At 38.4% G+C, this 21,228-nt stretch overlaps 1 protein-coding gene across 1 annotated transcript in view; it reads left to right on the forward strand.

Moving 5' to 3' along the window:
- Window positions 1-21,228, forward strand: part of CEP128 (centrosomal protein 128) — a 412,227-nt gene that overhangs the window by 325,718 nt on the left and 65,281 nt on the right. Inside the window, exon 18 of the mRNA XM_065871644.1 lies at window positions 11,497-11,546. Within this exon, the coding sequence (XP_065727716.1) occupies window positions 11,497-11,546 (50 nt within the window). The remainder of the gene's footprint in view (window positions 1-11,496; window positions 11,547-21,228) is intronic.

A 21,228-nucleotide genomic window follows, 5' to 3' on the forward strand; every position in this document is an offset into this window, starting at 1 on the left:
TTTTCATTTCCTTTTCTTGCTTTTTGCATTGAAAAGATATTCAAATATCATGATGAATAAGAATTGTGAGACAGAACATTCTTGCCGTATTTCTGATCTTACAGGGAAAACATTTCATCTTTTACCATTAAATATGTTAGTTGCAGGTTTTTATAGATGCACTCTATCAAGTTGAGGAAGTTCTATATTTTTTCTGAAGTTTTTTTAATCATGACTATATGATGAATTTTGTCAGATAATTTTTATGCATCAATTGATACACTTATGTGATTTTTTTTCTTCTTTAGCTTGCTAAAATGATGGATTACATTGATTGATTTTTGAATATTGAACCAACCTTGCATCCCTAGAATAAACCCAACTTGGTCATGATATATAATTCTTTTTATATGTTGTTAAATTTTATTTTCTAATATTTTGTTAGGGTTATTTGCATCTGTATTTAGGAGGGAGCTGCAGTTTTCTTTCTATTTCTTTTTTTAATTGTATATTTTTTGTAGCAAGGTGATACTAGTTTGATAAAATGAATTAAAAAGTATTCCTTTTTTTCTATTTTCTGGGAGAGATTGTGTAAAATTGGTGCTAATTCTTTTTTAAACATTTGGTTGAATTCACCAGTGAAACCTTCTGGCCTGGAGATTTCTTTTCTGGGAATTTTTGTATTACAAATATAATTTACTTAATACTTACAAGGTTATTCAAATTAGTTATTTCATATTGAGTAAGTTATGGTACCTTATATGTTTTAAGGAAGTGGTCCATTTCATCTGAGTTGTCAAATTTATATGTGAAGAGTTGCTCATAGTCTTCCCTTAATATCCTTTTTATATCTGCAAGATCTGTAGTGAAATCCGTTTCATTACTGATGTCACATGCTCTTTCTCTCATCAATCTTGCTAAAGGTTTGTCAATTCTGTTGAACTATGTAAGGTGCACCTCTTTGTTTCATTGATTTTTCTCTCTTGTTTTCCTATTCTCAATTTCATTGATTTCTATTGTTATCTGAATATTTTTTTCCTTTCACTGCTTGGGATTTATTTTGTAATTTTTTAGGTTCTTGAGGTGGGAGCATACAGTATTTATTCAAGACTTTTCTTCTTTTCTAATGTATGCATTATTTCTAAGATTTTCTCCTCTGCACTGCTTTGACTGTGTTCCATAATCTTTGACATGTTGTGTTTTCATTTTATTCAATTTATAATATTTTTATCTCCCTTGAGACATTCTCTTTGACCCATGCTTTATTTAGAAGTGTTTAGTTTCCACGTGTTTTCCCTGTTATATTTATGCTTATATATATCCTTGGCATATGCTTATATATATATCTTTGATGATCTTCTGTCTGATTGTAATACCAATTGTTGAGAGAAGGGTGTTGAGGTCTCCAATTCTAATTTTGAATTTTTTCTATTGTTCCTTTCAGTTATATCAGTTGGTAGATTAACCCTTTTTATCATTATATAATGTTCTTTTCTGTTTCTGATCATTTTCTTTGCTCTGGAATCTACTTTATCTTATATTAATATAATCATTCCTGCTTTTTTTCTTTAATATTTACATGGTGTGTCTTCTTCCATTTTTTACTTTCATCCTGCCTGTATCATTATATTTGAAGTGACTTTCTTACAGACAGCATATAGTTGGGTCCATGGGCAATGTCATGGATTAATAGCCGAGTCATCATTAATCCAGTCTGCCAACTTCTATCTTTTAAATGGTACATTTAGACCATTTTTATGTAATATAATAATTGATGTTATGACTTAATGTCTGCCATTTTTGTTTGTTTTCTGTGTTTTTTATTTCTCTGCCTTTTTTCTGTCTTCCTATGGGTTATTTGAGCATTTTTTAGAATTCTATTTTGATTTTTCAATTCTGTTTTTGAGTACATCTCTTTGTATAGCTTTTTCAGTGGTTGTTCTAAACACTACACTGCATATACATGGCTGTCAAAGTCTACTGGCATTGTCATTTTATCAGTTTGAATTGTAGAAGACTTTCTTCCTTCATGTTCTTTTGTCCTTCCTATTTATAATTTAATTGTCTTACATATTCCTCTATATGCATTTAGAATCACATCATATCATGTTACATATTTTGTTTCAACTATCGAACATAATTTTAAAAGCTAAATAGGAGAAGGAAAATCTGTTGGATTTATCCACATATTTGATTACTGTGCTCTTTCTTCCTGATCTTTTAAGATTCTTTTATCATTTCTTCTCTTTTTAGAGACTTTTCTTTAGTTGTTTTTTTAGTGTAGGTCTGCTGACAACTAATTATCTTAATTTTTCTTCCTGAGAATGTCTTGAGTCCACCTTCATTCTAGAAGGATATTTTCACTGCATACAGGACTCTGAGTTGTCATTTCTTTTTTTCAGCATTTAAAAATGTAATGACTTCCATGGATTATAATGAGAAATTAGCTAGCATTCTATTTCCCCCCTATAACTATGGTATCATTTATCTTTCATTGCTGTCAAGATTTGTTCTTTATGTTTGGTTTTCAGGACTTGGTCTGTATTTAGAATAGATTTAGGGTAGACCCAGGAGTCTGAAAGGCCTAGGAAGCTAGATCTAATTTACTAGTAGGTGCATCAAGAAACCAGCACAGGGCTTCCCTGGTGGCGCAGTGGTTGAGAGTCCGCCTGCCGATGCAGGGGACTCGGGTTCGTGCCCTGGTCCGGGAAGATCCCACATGCCATGGAGCTGCTGGGCCCGTGAGCCTGTGCTCCGCAACAGGAGAGGCCACAACAGTGAGAGGTCCGCGTACCACAAAAATAAAAAATAAATAAAGAAAAAAAAAGAAAAAAAAAAAGAAACCAGCACAAACGTTTATAGTTTCTGTAAACAGGAGATGAACAAGTCAAATACCCAGAATTTCTATAGGCCCCAAAATACATACCCACTTGCACCTTATGAGTTTAGAACCTGAACAAAGTCCAAGATAAAGGAATTTAAATAAAAGCCAAAGTTTCCATTAGGTGATTGTAATTTAGAGATATTGTATGTAGGAAGGAACATGATTTTGTTCCTGGGTTTGAGCATATGAAACTTATTCTTGAAGTGGTGTTTATAATAGATCATAAACGTCTCTTGCTCATTTTGCTAATTGTCACATGCAGTCCTTTTGACCAAGATAGCCCTTAGACCGATTTAAGACAGGTTACTTGTCTCTTAATGAATATGTTCTTTTTCTGCTCTTGTTGCTAATAGAAATGTTAAAAATCTTAATAGTTGATTGAATCGGAACTTTCAATCTATATCTTGTTGTTTCTTCATGCCAGAGCCAAGAATTAGGCAGAATGGGGTAGATTACTTTGTTGTTTTCTGTAGTGTAGCAGTTTTGTGGAGAAGATGTTTTAAATCTCTGTAAAGTTGTCAAGATGGAAAGTTTCACCAGAAGTGAACTGACATCAAATAAAACATGAGTACCTGTATTTGGATGTTTTACCACATACCTAAGACAGACAGTGGATTATAAACCTTTCACTTATTAGACCATTTGGGCTCCATCTGTAGACCAGCATGTTGTTTCAGCGTCTGAGACAAACCACAGAGGATAGCCATACTTTTTGAATGTTATTCTTCATTTCAACCTGTGTGTTTTCTGTGGTCAGACCTTATGAGAAAGCTCTTAACTCATTGTGGTATATCCAGATATGAACCAGTGGGTGGCAGTAGATATGGCAGAGTTCTAAATAATGTAGCTACCAATTATGGATGGAATCTAAAAGCAGGATGCTTGAGGGCTTTTTTTGCTTATTTGTTTTAAAATGCAGGTGATTATTTTTCACACATTTTTCTGATTTTAGCAGGCATACTGAAGGGTAATTTTTTTTAATAAACCATATATATATATAAACTCTTACTAAGTACCAGACACTATTTTAAGTGTTTTACTTATGTTAATTTTAAACCAACACATTTTATTGTTTTTTGAGGTATTTCGTCTACTATAGAGTCATATTGTTATTCATTTATCCTATTTACGTTTACTAGTACAATAAAATAGGAAAAACATTGACTGGCAAATGTTATATTAAGCTGAGAAACTATTCAACTGTTACCCATTCATTTAAACAGATTTTTTTTTTGTTTTATGTTGTGAGATATTCTGTATGTTGTATGTTGAACACATCTTGCCAAAAACAACTGCTTTTTCAAGTGTCTAGGTATTTGCTTTCCATCAAAGCCACATCTTTTGATGTAATCTCCTAGAGGTGAGGAATTTTATTGTGCACAGCTGTTAACTGTAGGTCTTCTCATAGACTGCTGATGTTACACAAGTGCTTTAGCAAAATTTAGTTTGGGGAGGCATTGGAAAATGTATAGGCATTCACGGTAGGGCTTGAAATACTATGTCGTTTCAGTAGAAACCTTGAAAGGCAAAGGAAGGTAGTCACTGTTTTATGAAACAAAGTATCAGACCCTGGTCCAGTTCAGAAGCCCTAGGCTCAGGTTCACAGACTTCTATCTACTAGTTATGTGATGTCGCCAGAGGCTTTTAATCTCTCGGAACTCGGTCCTCATCTACAAAATGTGAGAAGGTGGGATTAGATCAGTGGTTTTCAATCAGCGCAGTGTGGCGCTTAATTGCCTCACCACGGCACCACAGGGGTTGCCCCCAGGATAGGAGGGAAGTCCAGTGGTCTGGCCTCCAGGCCCTTCACTTCTGCTTCCACCAAAGCAGCTTTCTTAATGGTTCATTCATAATATACACTTGAAAGTGTGTGTGATTTCACTTGTAAGGCAGAATCCTACTTCTTTTTTTAAAAAAAACTGAAAACCTTGGCATTAGGTTATTTCAGCGGTCCCTTCTGTCCCTAAAATGTCAGTAATCCTAAATAACTAGAGAGCCAGGAAAGGAAAAGAGAAATCAACCATTGTCTTCAGCATGTAGATAAAATCTGGAGTATCTAGTATGTAACCGTGGGATGCTAGGTCCATCGTTTATGACCTTTTAAGGGTTGTAGTGCGCTCTTTAATTTGGTTAATTTCATTATATTGCGACCGCCACCCGCAAAGAGGAATGGCACAAATTTACTTTTTAAAAAGTATTGCATTCTTTTGAGAATTTACATTATCTCTTGTTTTCACTGAATGTCAGGACACATAGAGTAGCATTGAAAAGGTGCGCTGAATTACTAAGTGAAGATACAGGAGCCAGAGACTAAATGCTTTTCCCTAAACCTCAGTCACTAATTCACCATATTCTTCTGCCAGTGCTACTGTGTCCGGTGCTGTTGTTATAAATGTTGCGGAGTCTGAAACCCTTGTTTCTATAACTTTCTCTTCATTACCAGCTGGGCTGAGTTATAATAAGGATGAGATATTTTATAGTAGAAGAGAAGAAAAGAAACACTACTCCTTTCTAAACATGATTGCCAACCTTTCTGTGAAGGGTCAAGTTGCCAGATGAGTGCATTGGTTATGCCCACCTGAACATGATTCTCCTTTTAAAAGCAAATAAACAAACAACCGATCTGTTTCCTTGGCTACTAGGAACCAGAATCAACATAAAAAGTGTCAAACCTCCTTAAATAGCCAGACCACTAGTTGCGAAGGAAGTGGTGAAGACAGTCTTAGCCAAAAACATGATCATGATGTATTACCCTGCATGTGCCAGAGAAATGCAACGTGGAACAAAACAAAACAAAACAACAGGATTCTCCAGTTCTCATCCATGATGTCCTGCTTTTTTAAGTGGGACTTTTTCCCTCCTCTAATAACCATATGTCATAATGAGTTAGTATCAGCTCTTTTAAACTGGCTAGAGCCTGTCCAAGGAAAATACACAGAATGGCTGCCCTTTTCACCAAAAATATCTTTCATTTACTAATGTTGATGGAAGCACATTTAGCCACAGCAATTTGCATGGCAGTTGAATTCTGTTTGTATAGAACAGCAAACCAGAGAATAATAAAGCAAAACACGAACATGCCAGTGCTGAGCAAGGGAGCAGAGCAGCCCTTCAGCTTTTTCCATACCGATCGTTTGTTCTGATGCTGGAAGAACAAACAGCAAGTTTACTCATTATATCCAGGTGCACTCATCACACTCAGGTGTCACAGCATTATGTAACGTCAACTGTCCAGAGGTCTCACCTGTGGACAGGTTCTCTCATCCTGTGTCTGTCTGCGGTAGAGTAGTCACTCGTCAGTGATGCCCAGTAGCCATATTTCATCAGCACAGGTTGATAACCTTGTTAATCATCCCAAATGCATGTAATTGAACAATGCACTTAACAAGTGAGCAATTGCATAGAGAAGTGATGTAGGCAGAGAAAGGTATTTGGGGGGATCCAAGTTAAGTAGCAAAGGTAGATAAGCAGTGGTTAGGGAGGCTATGGGTATAAAGACATCAAAGCCCTGGTTGTTGACATCAGTGAACTCCTAAGGTAAGTGAGAGGAATACAAATGTGTGCATTTAAAAAATAACCATATGAAGAAAGGTACAATAAGTACTGAGTGGTACCAAAGAGAGCATGATATGATAGATGGGGTAGGAAAACAGGAGAGCAAAGCTCTAGTTGTGTCTCTAGCACTAACTAGGTAATTGCAGGCAAACCATTTGCCTTCTTTGAGCTTCATGTCTTCATCTCTTTATTGCAAAATGAAATGTTTCACTGTGGAATAGAAAGTTCTTGCTAACTCTAAGTTCTCCAAGTTTCTGCATAGAGATAAGGTTCAATACAGCCACATCCCCAGAGACTTTTAGAAATGACAGCAATCCAACTACCGCTACTAAAGAAAAAAAATAGTGTTAGAAGTTCAGGAGTTACATGGACTTCAGATAAGGGTATATCTGTCCTGAACCAGCTCTCTGTTTCTTGGCTCTGCTTTCTTCTTTACCAGCTTCATTGTTGTACAAGTTCCTTTGACATAGTAGAAAATAGAGCCTTGAAAGCTCCAGGCTCATATAAGCTTGCAGCTTCAGAAAGAGATATTCTTTCCTGGTATCCATATCACTGCTGGCCTTGCTTAGCTTATATGTGCAGGGAGGTAGGGTGCTCTAATTGGCCATTCTGGGTCATGACCTACTTTTGTGGCCAAAGAAGTTAACCCCTTGACTGAAAGTTCACAGGAATCACATGGAAAAGAAGAACATGAAGTTCTCAAAGGGGAGGGATGTGACATGGAGACAAAAACAAAAACAAGTGTCTACTTATACTCTTGATATAAGCTGGGATGAGAGTCAGTGGGGGTGAACAGAAGGGGATTTTGTATTTTAAATATCAATTATAGGAATTCCTTGGCAGTTTTTGTTCAGCCATTCAAAAGCAAGCGTCGCTATTGGTATCAGCTTTTTGGAAGAGCAGCATGACCTTTTTGTATTTGAAGAAAACTGAGAACATGATTTTTAAATTGCAGTAGTTCTGTGAAGTTCTGAGGGTAGACTGAACTCCAAGTTTTAGCTAAGGGGTTTGGTGTTTGCCATACCAAGTTGACTCTGGAGGAACTAGATCAGTTTTCTTTAATGGTTGATAGACCCCACTATCCACCATTCCAGCTCCACTGTATCATTAAGCAATGCAATTCATTACAAGGGGCTCAGCTCTGAGAACCTCCTAATATCCATAGTGGAACAAAATGGCCACGTCCACATAGAGACGCAGTAGTGATCTTGTATCTCACAAGTACTTATTTTTTAATTTAATTTTTAAAATTGGAGTTTAATTGACATAGAATATTGTATTATTTTCAGGTGTACAACTTAGTGATTTGACATTTATATACATTACAAATTGATCAACACTATAAGTCTAGTAAACATCTGTCATCAGGCAAAGCTATTGTAATTTTATTGACAGTATTCCCTATACAGTACATTACATCCCTGTGACTTGCATGTTTTATAACTGGAATTTTGTGCCTCTTAATCCCCTTTACCTATTTCACCCAACCCCATCCCCCTACCCCCAGGGACCACCAGTTTGTTCTCTGTATTGATGAGTCTGTTTCTGTTTTGTTTTGGGGTTTTTTGGGTATGTTTTTGTTTTGTTTTGTTTTTTAGATTCCACATATAAGTGAAATAATACAGTATTTGTCTTCCTCTCTCTGACTTATTTCACTTAACATAATACCCTCTAGGTCCATCTGTGTTGTTACAAATGGCAAGATTTTGTTCTTTATGGCTGAGTAACATTTCATTGTATATATGTGCCACATCTTCTTTATTCATTCATGAACACTTTCTTACACCATATACAAAAATAAACTCAAAATGGATTAAAGACTTTATAAGACCTGAAACCGTAAGACTCCTAGAAGAAAACATAGGCAGTAAGCTCTTTGACATCAGTCTCAGCGATATTTTTTGGATCTGTCTCCTCAGGCAAGGGCAACAAAAGCAAAAATAAACAAAATGGGACTACATCCAACTGAAAAGCTTTTGCACAGCAAAGGAAACCATCAACAAAACAAAAAGGCAACCCCCTGTGTGGGAGAAGACATTTGCAAATGATATGTCCAATAAGGAGTTAATATCCAAATTATATAAAGAACTCACACAACTCAATTTCAAAGAAACAAACAGTCTGATTTAAAAAATGGGCAGTGGAGCTGAATAGACATTTTTCCAAGGGAGACATACAGATGGCCAACGTACACATAAAAAGATGCTCAACATCACTAATCATCAGGGAAATGCAAATCAAACCATAATGAGATACCACCTCACACTTGTTAGAATGGATATTATCAAGAAGACAACAAAAACAAATGTTGGCGAGGATGTGGAGAAAAGGGAACGCTTGTGCACTGTTGGTGGGAATGTAAGTTGGTACAGCCATTATGGAAAATAGTTTGGAGGTTCCTCAAAAAAATAAAACTAGAACTACCACATGACCCAGCAGTTCCCCTTCTGGGTATTTATCTGAAGAAAATGAAAACACTAAATTCAAAAAGATATATGCACCCCCATGTTTACTGAAGCATTATTTACGATAGCCAAGATATTGAAGTAATTTATGTCTCACAAATATTGATAAGAGTTGTACTGAAGATAGAATTACTAAAACTGGCTGTTGTTTTGGCCTGTCTGATATCCACACCTCCTCCTTTTGTTAATAGTACCCTGATGTTTGGAAACAGTCCTTTCTGTTCTTCATCCAATCCTTTTGGGATTATCAGTGAAAGTGCTTCATACTTTCCCCTGGCCAAGCAGTAGGCAAAAGATCTAAGCTAGTCTCATTAGCTCTTCTCTTTATGGAATTTCATTTTGAGTGGAGTAATGCACAGATTAGTGTTACCCAGTATAAAATGCCCATTAGTTCATGCTACCTTCATCCCTACACCCCCAGACTAGTTGTTACTCTCTCCAGAGTCTGAATCCACTTTTCTGTTATCTATTGTTACTAGATGTATTGATAAGTTACTCTTACATCCTTCTAATAAATTCTGAATGCTTGCTATTCAGTTAGCAGCTGGTTGCTATCAGTTAGCAAGTGCTGTGTACCAAAGCATCCCCCAATTCCATTTATTCCATAGGTCATGATTCTCTGAGTTGAAGTCGGTACTGGGCTCAGCTGGGCAGTTTGACTGGTCTCAGTTGGGCTCCCATCTGAGTCATCCATGCTTCTGGGAATTTGCAGGCTACCAGTTGGGGCAACCTGCAGGGTGTCAGGGGTGGAAAGAATACTGGACCGTATGTCTCTTGTCATCTGGCAGGCTGGCCTGGGCTTGTTCACATGGTAGTGAAAGAGTCCCAAGTGGAAAAGTGAAAACGCATGAGGCCTTTTGGAACCCTTATTGCAGATTGGCACAGAATTGCTTCTGCTGTATTCTATTTACCAAATCAAGTCAGGAGGCAAGCCTAGATGCAAGATACATGTGACCTCTTGATGGAAGTAGTTACAATGTCGCAATGCAATTGAGTAAGGATGCAGAAAGAGGAATGATTGAGGGCACTTAATTTACCACACCCCAAGTTGGTTTCTGTACCATATAGCTAAAAATCCTGATGTGCCAACAAAAAACACTTTAAAAATACACCCTAATACATTGGTATGCTCCTGTAACTTTCTTGATGTAACTCTGATTATGGGTGTTTGGGGAGCCAACATCAGCCGTCTACAGATAGCAAAAACTAACTTTCATCCTTAATCCCAGTACACTGTGTCTTGAGGGGACTGCTTGCCACTCCTCTGTATTTCTCTTAGCTGTGCAATCTCAAAGGGCCATCACCATCAATTATATCATCTACCAGGTCTCCTGAAGTTTCAGGATATTGCCTGTCCAGTTATGACATATACCAGCATGACTTGGTTACCCAGTATATTACTGCTTCCCGCTCCACCTAGTAGCACTTGCTAAAAACATTTGCATTTGCCTTTCTGGGGTACATATTGAATTTCTGTACGTTATATTTTCCTTTTATGCAGCACAGCCTCTTGGTAAGCTATGTCAATCACAGAGTAAGGCAAATGCTAATGTTAATGTACGCTGCTGTAGGTATTTCTTGCCAGTTTTCATCCAAGTTCTAACTCAGCCCAGCCCTCTTTAGGTTTGTGAGATCTAATAAGATCATAGCGCAAGGTGGTATAGCTGCAGGCAGAAAATTCTGCTTGCCAAATTCATTTTCCTTTATAGCAAGTTCATAAATTAGTCTAGGGCACTGAGATACCATGGTTATACGCATGCATTTAGACAGAACTCTCTTCCAGCCACTAATTTCTCTGAGATGGTGCCAGACAGTTGGTCAGATGTAGCATCAATGCTTCCCACCCTCTCAGTGTGAAATGATAATTAATATGAGTTTACAGTTAAGGTGGTGTTCTACTTCCATTCATAACACCCATTATTCCAGGGTGTTTTAATTTGGTTAAAAAATTGACTCTGGAGGTGGAACTTGGCTTGGGAGCTTATTTTAAGAGCGAATGGTTTATTTCTATTTTTCTCTTTCAAAAGAAAAAAGTTTTTGTGTTTTTTTTTGTTTGTTTTTTTTTTTGCGGTATGAGGGCCTCTCACTGTTGTGGCCTCTCCCGTTGTGGAGCGCAGGCTCAGCGGCCATGGCTCACGGGCCCAGCCGCTCCACGGCATGTGGGATCTTCCCGGACCGGGGCACGAACCCGTGTCCCCTGCATCGGCAGGCGGACTCTCAACCACTGCGCCACCAGGGGAGCCCCAGGTTTTTTTTTTTTAAAGAAAATTTTGCGTTGCTTTTGAGTTACATAAGCATTAGGCCAGATTTCTAAAACATTGGTATGATTTTGGATTTGTAATTGAGTTGGTCTCATTTTCTGGTATCGCCACCAGACCTAGGACCTCCCAGGGCTTCTTAGCTAGCTTAGGTTTGGCAGAATCCAGATCTCTACCGCATCTCACCATTTGGGATCAGAGGGCATTTCTTTCATGTTGCTTCTTATACTTAAATATATCAAATTCTCTTTCCGGACAACGGTTTATACAAGCTACTGACTGAATCGAGTTTGAAAGTAAGAGGCAATGCATTTTGACATTGTATTTTGATGGATATTTTACTTTCTTATTATAGATCTGCTGGAGGAGACTCACAGAAAAGATGAAGAAATGGAATCTCTGCAGGTAAAGTAAATTCTCCAATAGGGCAGGTATCTTTGGTTTAAACATTTGTTTTTACTCTGTTAGCCTTCATTATTGTCACATTCAGACCACTAAGGCAAATGGAGTAAAAAAATAAATAAATAAAAAGATCTTTGAAACCCAAGTTGGAATTTCCTTCATTTTGGAAGTGTTGAGAACATTTATAATCTCTGAAAGCAGGAAGCCAACTCAGTCTCTGTGCTACTCTTGAAAGGAACCTTTTATTCCCTGGTATAGCTTAGTAGGAACTGCAGCATTAGGAAATGAAAGCAACATCTTTACAAAGTCCTTTCCCCAAAAGCAGGGCTAATGAATGAGGATGAATTCATGGAATCTACATTTTCAAGTGAAGATCAAAAGTATTCTGACTCCATGAATACCATCTACTAATGACCAACCAACAATATTAACACATATATTGAGCTTATCCTTGTATGCCTCTCCGTTCACTATGGATGTATACACATTTCTTGGACTGGAAAATTGTGTTTGAAAGATTGCACTGAGTTTTAATTGACATTTCCATGGTATGAGCAGTTGATGTTAACTTGACATCTGACAGAAGTTCTCTCTTCTTTTTACATTGGGCTAGCTTACAAATGGGTAACTCGAGTGTCTATCTTTATTAGGGGAAACAAAGTCAGTTATACTCACATGACAGAACCAATTCACTTAACGTCACAATGGGGATTAAGAACAGTAAATACTTTGGACATTTAAAGTTCTTCCTGGGCCTGGAGCTGCAAGGCAAGACTGGAGAGTGATATAATGAGCTGGCTTGAGTGCTTTAGGGGTAGAGATGTTTGCTTGTGGTGAACAAAAGATGAGTTAAGCAAAGTTCAAAGAGCAAGAGAAATGCTCTTTAATTGGGGGTTCTTCTATTTGATGTTGTATCTGGTGAGAGAAAATTGTATAATTGAACTGAAGAATGATTAAGAGGAGTGTGTTCTGCATACCTAATAAAAGTAGCAAGTGTTAGCCACAATTTGTACAGGTTGAATTCTTTTAACATCTTGTGCTGTATTCGGGTATAAAAAGACAGTTCAGGGCTTCCCTGGTGGCACAGTGGTTAAGAGTCCGCCTGCCGATGCAGGGGACACGGGTTTGTGCCCCGGTCCGGGAAGATCCCACATGCCGCGGAGCGGCTGGGCCCGTGAGCCATGGCCGCTGAGCCTGCGTGTCCGGAGCCCGTGCTCCGCAATGGGAGAGGCCACAACAGTGAGAGGCCCGCGTACCGCAAAAAAAAAAAAAAAAGAAAGTTCAATCTGGGGTTAGGAAAAAAATCTCAAGTGTATACTTGCCCTGTCTATCTCTGAGAAATTAATGTCAGCAATGCTTATTGTTATAAAGAGCAAAGGTATATCTGTGTACTAATTGTATATAGTGAGAAGGTGATTAAGGCTTTATTATGCATTTTGGTTATGCATTAAGTTTACCATTGGCCCCAGAATACCACAATGAGAATAAGCATATTTATTGAGTACTTAGTACATATCTGGCCTTTTGAAATGGCATCATAAACCTTTTTTTAGTTTATTTCTCTCACAGTATGAATGTTAGAACCAGAAATCCTGTTAAATGTAATAGCCTATGTTGTTTCTTGAGTATTTATTAAGTACTGGCAGCATTTTCTACCAAAACGTCCACTGAGTGTACTAGAATGCACCAGCCAACTAACTATGGATGTTTAAACATAGAGTGTCCAACCTGATGTCCAACAGCAGAAGAGTTCAACGTTTGCACTTTGTAGCAGCAATTAGTGCCCAATACTAACACTGTTAAGAGCAAAGAAGGAGCTTAATACCTCTCAGAGCGTACAAGCGTGCAGGGACACATCACACAAAGCCTTGTATTTTAAAGACTAGAGGAAAATCCATCGAAAAGGGCCTCCGTTCCTGAGTTGCCATATTCAAATATAAATATCACAGGTGATATTTTTGAGAAGATTATTAAAGTATACAGGTAGAAGTCTTACAATCACAAAATAGAACTCTGGGGAGAAAAAGAAAAAGTAGTTTTTTAAAAATTATAGCACTGGGCTTCCCTGGTGGCTCAGTGGTTGAGAGTCCGTCTGCTGATGCAGGGGACGTGGGTTCGTGCCCCGGTCCGGGAGGATCCCACATGCCGCAGAGGCCCGTAAGCCATGGCCGCTGAGCCTGCGCGTCCGGAGCCTGTGCTCCGCAACGGGAGAGGCCACAGCAGTGAGAGGCCCATGTACCGCAAAAACAAAAAACAAAACAAAACAAAAAATCATAGCACTAAATACTGGCTATTGACCACTTTGAGTTTTAAATCTTGGCTCTTCTTACGATTCACTAGGTAACCTTGAGTAATTTTGCTGTGCCTATGTTCTTACCTGTAATATAAAATCGTAAAACTGTCTTCCAGAAGTGTTTAGTGTGCATTAGATTATCCCAGAAGGGAGAGCTAAATATTTCATTACAATTTACAGTGTTAGCAAATCCCCATGTATCCAAATTGAAGTCAATTTTATTTACTCATTATCATCATATAATTACGTATAACAGCCATTCTACATTTAATGTTATCCTCCTTAAGGGTAGGAGGTGTGTATTTATCTCTAAACACTTCCCAGTTCCTTTAAATAAAAGGTGCTCCATTTACTCATTGAACAAATATTTATTGAGTACCAGTTCTGTGCAAGGCACTGTAGTGGGCAAGCTGCTTATGCTAGATAGTTTGTCGCCCTTTATACCAGAATTAAAGAAAAAGAATTTTAAATAGATGTTTATAATAAAATATTAAAAAATGATATTAGAGAGGATGTATGTAGGAACATATAACAGGACCTATCTTTGGTAGAGATACAGGTAGGTTGGGTGCAAGTACAGGGGGTTGAAGGTGGGTAGGTTGAGCAGGGGTGGAGTGGCAACCCAAGTCGGCTTCCCAAAGGAAGCCAGTATTTAAATGATAACCAGGAGTTAGCATTGGTGGGTTTGGAGTAAAGGTAAGTTTTAGGCAGTGTGAAGGATATGGGAATGCCTGAGGTAAAAGCATCAATTTCATGTTTAAGGAACTGAAAGAATTTCAGTGTGGTGGAGTATAGTGTCTGAGAGAGGAGAGGCAAGACAAGAGTTTGTAAGGTAAACAGAGGTCTAAAGGATCTCATAAAGGAGTTGGAATTTTACCTTTAGTATATGGGAAGCCAGTAAAGGGTTTGAAACAAGAGAACAATGTGATCAAATTTTCATTTTTAACAAGTAACTGGCTATAAAGTCCAAAACCATTGGGGGCAGGCAAGATTGAAACCAGGGAGACCAATTAAGCAAGTGTTCGTGAGAATGTTGCCGAGAGATGACAGTGACTTGGATTGGGTGGTAGCAGAGTGTGTGAAGAGGAATGGGTGGTTTCTTAGTATAATTTAGGATATAAAAATTTAGGGAACTTTTAGATTGTTAGGGAGTATAAAGAAAGGAGTTAAGAATGACTCTTCGGTTTCTTGATTGGGCAACTTCATGGATGGCTGTGCTAGGTCATGAGATAAGAGGAAGTTGATTAGTTCAATTTTATGGTATTCTGAGTTTGGGCACCTTGAAACATCCAGGTGGCAATGTCCTATATTGAACTGGACATGCAGAATTTGGTGTCATCAGATCTGGTCTCTGTATCACATAGAGATGATACTAAAAGTCATAGGAGTGGGACTTCCCTGGTGGTCCAGTGGCAAAGAATCCGCCTTACGATGCAGGGGACAGGGGTTCGATCCCTGATCAGGGAACTATAGATCCCACACGCCACGGGGCAACTAAGCCCGCGTGTCGCAACAACTGAGCTCACGTGCCTCAACGAGAGAGCCCACGTGCCGCAAACTACAGAGCCCACACGCCCTGGAGCCCGCACACCACAACTAGAGAGAAGCCCATGCACCACGATGAAGAGCCTGCATGCCTCAACAAAGATCCCGAGTGCCGCAACTAAGACCCGACACAGTCAAAAATAAATAATAAATACATTTTTAAAAATGAATAAAAGTCATAGGAGCAATGAGAACTCCCAGGGAAGTGTGTAGAATAAAGAAATGAAAACTTAACCCTGTGGAACACCAACACTTAAATAACAGGCTAAGGATGAAAATCCTGCAAAGGAGTCTAAGATCTAAAGAAAATAAATTCTAGGAGCATAGTGTCATGAAGCTTAACAAATAATATTTCAAAGGGCAAATAATCAGTAAAGCTGAATAAATATTTGTTTAATCCTTGAATCCACTTAGCTAAGGGGTTTAGCTTTTAAAATAAAAAATTATTTTAAAATAAAAAATTGTAATTTCCTATCATATTTATGAAACAAATCATTCACTTTTGTAAATATCCACTAGGTAGCATAATGCCTTTCCATAGTAGGTACTCATTAAATTTCTGTTGACTAAACAAACAAATGAATACCACCCTGCTGGTCTCTTGTTTACACAGAACCTATTCCTGGTTCTCTTTAAGGTCTACCCATTAAAAAACAACCACCATCCCTGTCCTAGAGTTCATTTTTGTTTAAAAAACTGGGGGGCAAATTCCAGGTTCTATCATTCCTGTACACATACATACACACACACACAAACACACACATACAGTTACTTTCACTCTCCCTCCTTCTCTGTATCCTCTTCTGCTCTCCCTCCCTCCATGAGTGTAATATTGAAACAAAAGGTCAGTAAGTGAGTAATTTGTCCCAGTGGTAGGAATCGGTGGGAACAGAAAATGATAAAATGGCGAGGGTGGGGACAGCAGCAGAGAGGAGAGTGTTTTCAATCTTCAGAGGAATCACAAACAATGGAGACAAACATATTGGGTGATTTTTACAATACAGCTGGTAATTACCAAAATTCTTCACTGGAGCTTAACGTTGTCTGGCTTTGTGTGTGTGTGTGTGCGCGCGCGTGTGTGTGTGTGTGACATTCATGTGCAGTTACATTGTGCTGCTCTTCTTAAAAACAAAGTATTGTCTTTGACTATAAATGTGTGGCACAGTATCACAGCCCTATTTGCATATGGGTTTGAGGTACGTTGAAACAAGCAAATCCCTTCTTTAATCTGCTGCAGATCAGCTGAAACATTTTAAATAGACACAAAAGATAATCCATCCTTCCTCACTTTAGTTGAAACGTATTCCGTGACTGACACCTTACTTGTGATGGCTGCTAGTGGTAAGGTTGCTGTTGTTTTTGTTTTTATTTTTTAAATTTCCAGCCTACCTGGCTCACCTCTCACCAGTTTCTTGCTTTCCTCCCCCGTTTCACTTTGTGAAGCCCAGAATGCAAAGCACACCAAAAGAGTATCATGCTTCATTATGAAAAGCTTCAAAGTGCTACCTATGACAGTCACTTAACAGAGTGTCTGGAATATACATGTGCCCCTCGTCTTCTTCTGACTTACCATAATCTGGCTTTTGGTTTTATTTTAAATGAGATAAAAATAGATGATTATGAACACGATTTTTCCTATTCATTGTCCTCTTTTACTAGGCCATCTTTAGGTTATTTCGAGGCAGTATTCATATATATATAAATTGGAGACAATAATATTGCTGACTTCATAAGACTGTTGAGAGGATTAACTATGGTTAGAAATGTATAAACCTTGGTATCTGGCAGGTCCTCCATAAATATGAATTCCACACGCGGACTATTTATTTGCACCTACTATGTACCAGGCATGCTGCATGCTGGGCATTGAAACAGTAAACATCCTTGCCTTCATGAGACCTGCCCTCGTGGAGCCACTCCCTCACCATCTCCTTTCCTCCCCTTTCCCCTCCCTCTTCCTCTCCTCTCTTCCTCTCTCTTCCACTAGGCAACCATGATTGTGCTAAAGGAAATGTTACGTCTTTGGATGGCTACTAAATATAATGAAAAAGTGAAAAAAGTCACAATATGGCAGTAATGAAATTGACTATGTGGGCTACATATGAATATCAGTCTCATTATTTTAAGAGGAAAAAGGGAACATTTTAACTGTAGCATCTATAATCTAAAAGTGTTTCTGGACACTTTCTTCAGTATCAGTACTTTCATTTAAAATGAGCTGAATCCTTCATTTAATTTTTTAAAATTGGGTTTATGTTCTTTAAAAAAGTAATTTTTTTTTTGGAGACATTTCAGAAGCTATGCCCTTGAAGGACATTAAGTGGCACTATCGACTTGTTGTTTTTCCGATGACCTGTAATTATGTTTAATTTCTGTCCTAGACAGCTTTTTAAAAATATATTCTGAGATCTTTCATTTGAAGGATTTTAGTTTTTTGGAAATGTTTTGGGAGTGGAGGGGCAGGTGTTTGATTTTTGTTTTTGTCATCTAAACAATGCTTAGGCACAAACATCTGAAATGAGCTGGAAGGAGAAGATAATCTTTTCCTCAGTCATTACTTCATTACAGCTACTTATAGAGTAGCCTATGGCAGTGTGGTGTTTTGAAGAAAAAAATAGAACTCGAATTTCTTAGTTCTTTTGGAACAAGTCTAATAAATATTAATATAGTTGTATTACATTATGGAAAAGAATTCCAGTGTAGAGTTGGCAGTCACGTCGTTGGAGATAAACTAGGCAAGAAAAACCACCAAAGACAGAAAACTGACATGGGCAAATAAATTGCCCTGGCAGAGGCTGACAGTATCAGCGGCCATGGCTCACGGGCCCAGCCGCTCCATGGCATGTGGGATCTTCCCGGACCGGGGCACAAACCCGTGTCCCCTGCAACGGCAGGCGGACTCTCAACCACTGCGCCACCAGGGAAGCCCCTAAAGTATGTTTTTAGAAGGCCCAATTTGAATAAATTGGTGAACTGGGATTGACTTTTTAAGGCTTTATTAAACTGGAAGGTAAATGCAATATCCTGCTTATCCCTCGGATAATTCCTGAGAGTTATAATGGAACTTCTATAATTCCAGAAACAAAAATGTAATGCATATGTACTTATTCTTCCCAAGATGCAGTCTTCAAAATGTAGGCAAATCTCTTTGTATCTTTTCCTTTGTCTGATGTATGATTAAAAAATAATGGTCCTAAGCAATGACTTAAAACATGGGCGATTATAGGGGATGGAGGCTTGGGCAACACTTTGCCCCTTTCAGGGCTATGTGACTTAATGGCTCATTAAAATCTCTATTTTCTCAAAAGGTGAAGAGGCTTACCAAGCCTTAAATTTGGTATCAGTTCTTAGCAGAGATAAAACGTTAGCAGTCTGTATTAGGGTCAAGCAGGGTCTCAGCCAATTATATTTGCACACTTCAATTTACTATGTCAAGAGGCCTCAGGAGAGCAGAGAACCAAGATCAGTAAAATAGATTCCACTTGAAATTTTAGTGATCATTAAATTTTATCACCCTCTTTCACGTGAAATTTGCAACTTAATTTCAAATTTATGACAATAAAAATGGAAAATAGAATACCCTGAGAATGAAGTATTCTTGTGTCTGAGTGTATGGAAGTTGATTGACTAGATTGTTTTCTTTTGAGAATAAAAAATATAAAACTGTGGCTGGTTTTGTTTATCCAAAGGGATGCAAAGTAGAAGTCCTAAAGATTCAGCAGTCTCCTTGAATCAAGCTTCTTAAAAAGCTTCTAAAAAACAGATGCCATTTGGAAACATTTTAAAAATGCAAAGACAAAGTGTAGTCTTTGAACTCAAAAGCCCAGATTTTACCCTGTGACAGAAGGTTTACTAAAAGCTCAGTAGTGAAAATGAACTAAGTATGTGTTGCAGATTTTGTAAATTGCTGCCTCAAGGGGGGAATTTATTTTATCTGTCTCCATACACCATCCCTTTCGCAGTTGACACTGTAAAAAGCAACACTTCCAGAAAACATCCCCTGGTACCTTCATCAGTGTCCAAGCTCTGGTTTCCTTGGGCACTGGGCCTGATGTAAAGAACAACTTGTATTTTCTTGGGAAAAATGAAAACCATCTAAGCACGTTATGACGTTTTGCAAGTGTTGAACTTGTCTGGGAGTTTTTGCCATGTTTCCAGAGTCAACTGTCGCCTTACGATTTGGGGCAATTTCATTTGGGTTGCAGTTGGAGTGATCATTTCAACACCATGCTCCATAACGTGTATCTGCTTGTTCTTCTCCTGTCACATCCCTAAATGGGCCTCAAACTCGGGACAACTAACCATGTGTCTAGTCCCTTCGGGCTGCTGTAACAAAAATACCAGCGACTGAGTGGTTTAAGCTAGAAACGTTTGTTTCTCACAGTTCTTTTTTTATAAATTTATTTATTTTACTTATTTTGGGCTGTGTTGGGTCTTCGTTGCTGCGCTTGGGCTTTCTCTAGTTGCGGTGAGCAAGGGCTACTCCTCATTGCGGTGTGCGGGCTTCTCATTGCAGTGGCTTCTCTTGTTGCGGAGAACGGGCTCTAGGTGCGTGGGCTTCGGTAGTTGCAGCACATGGGCTCAGTAGTTGTGGCTCACGGGCTCTAGAGTGCAGGCGCACAGGCTTTGTTGTGGCACACAGTTGTAGTTGTGGCACACAGGCTTTGTTGCTCCGTGGCATGTGGGAATCTTCCCGGACCAGGGCTTGAGCCCATGTCCCCAGCATTGGCAGGTGGATTCTTAACCACTGCGCCACCAGGGAAGTCCCGTTTCTCACAGTTCTGAAGGCTGGGCAGTCTAAGATCAAGGCAGATTCACTATGTGTATTCAGTATTTGTGTTGGCAGATTCAGATTCAGTATCCGGCGTGCTTCCTGGTTCACAGCAGACAGAGAGCGCTCTAGAGTCTCTTTTATAAGGGCATGATCCTTTCATGAGGACTCCACCTCTGACCTAATCCCTTCCCAAAGGCCCCACCTCCTAAAATCATCACATTGGAGATTAGGATTTTAATCTATGAATTTCGGGGAGACACAAACATTTAGGGCATAACATTGTGTTCTCTATATTGTCTTCCATCTCCTGATAACAGTGACAGTTGTGAAAAGCAATATTTTAAGTAATGACTGTGATGTACAACAGATTTGGAAATAAATGCTCAGCAGTAATATATATCTGGGTGAAACAATTTCTGCTGACTCATAAAACAAATCTCTGAGGTTCAAAGTATTAAGAGGAGATCATTGAAAGAAACTGTAGTTCTCGCTTCAAGGGCTATCTCCAATTCCCATCCCTGGCTGATCTTCCAGAATATAAAGAAACAGAGGATTTCCCCAGTCTGGGATCTTGGAAACTCACTAATGTTATGTTTCAATCTATTAACAAATACTTATTTAGCATTTGTTAATTCCTGTCAAGATTGTGCTAAATCAACCCCAAAGGGTGATGATCTGTACATTAGAGAAGAAAAAAAATCACCCTCTGTCTTGTTAATGAATGATATTAATAGCTACCAGACAATTCTTTTGTGTCCTACACTGCTAAAACTTCTAAATATATGTCATTTATTCCTTGCAACAATTCTATAAGATAGATACTTTTATTCTCATCTTACAGATAAAAAAGCTAAGGCGCATAGCTTGCTCAGCCAGTTAGTGGCCAGGCTGGTACTTGCGTTAGAATTCGCTTGTCTTCTGTGTTACTGTGCTTAAATGCCTTGTGAGCTTATGAAGAACAGAATTTCTTCACTTTTTTTTGTTTGTTTGTTTAGGTTCCTGGCATTTCTTTAAATGTTCCTTTAAATTTCTTCTATTTTTTTCTATGAGAATGATTTGTTAGTAAAGATATT

Source organism: Phocoena phocoena, chromosome 2, assembly GCF_963924675.1.
Source record: "Phocoena phocoena chromosome 2, mPhoPho1.1, whole genome shotgun sequence".
In the NCBI taxonomy this organism is placed as follows: domain Eukaryota; kingdom Metazoa; phylum Chordata; class Mammalia; order Artiodactyla; family Phocoenidae; genus Phocoena; species Phocoena phocoena.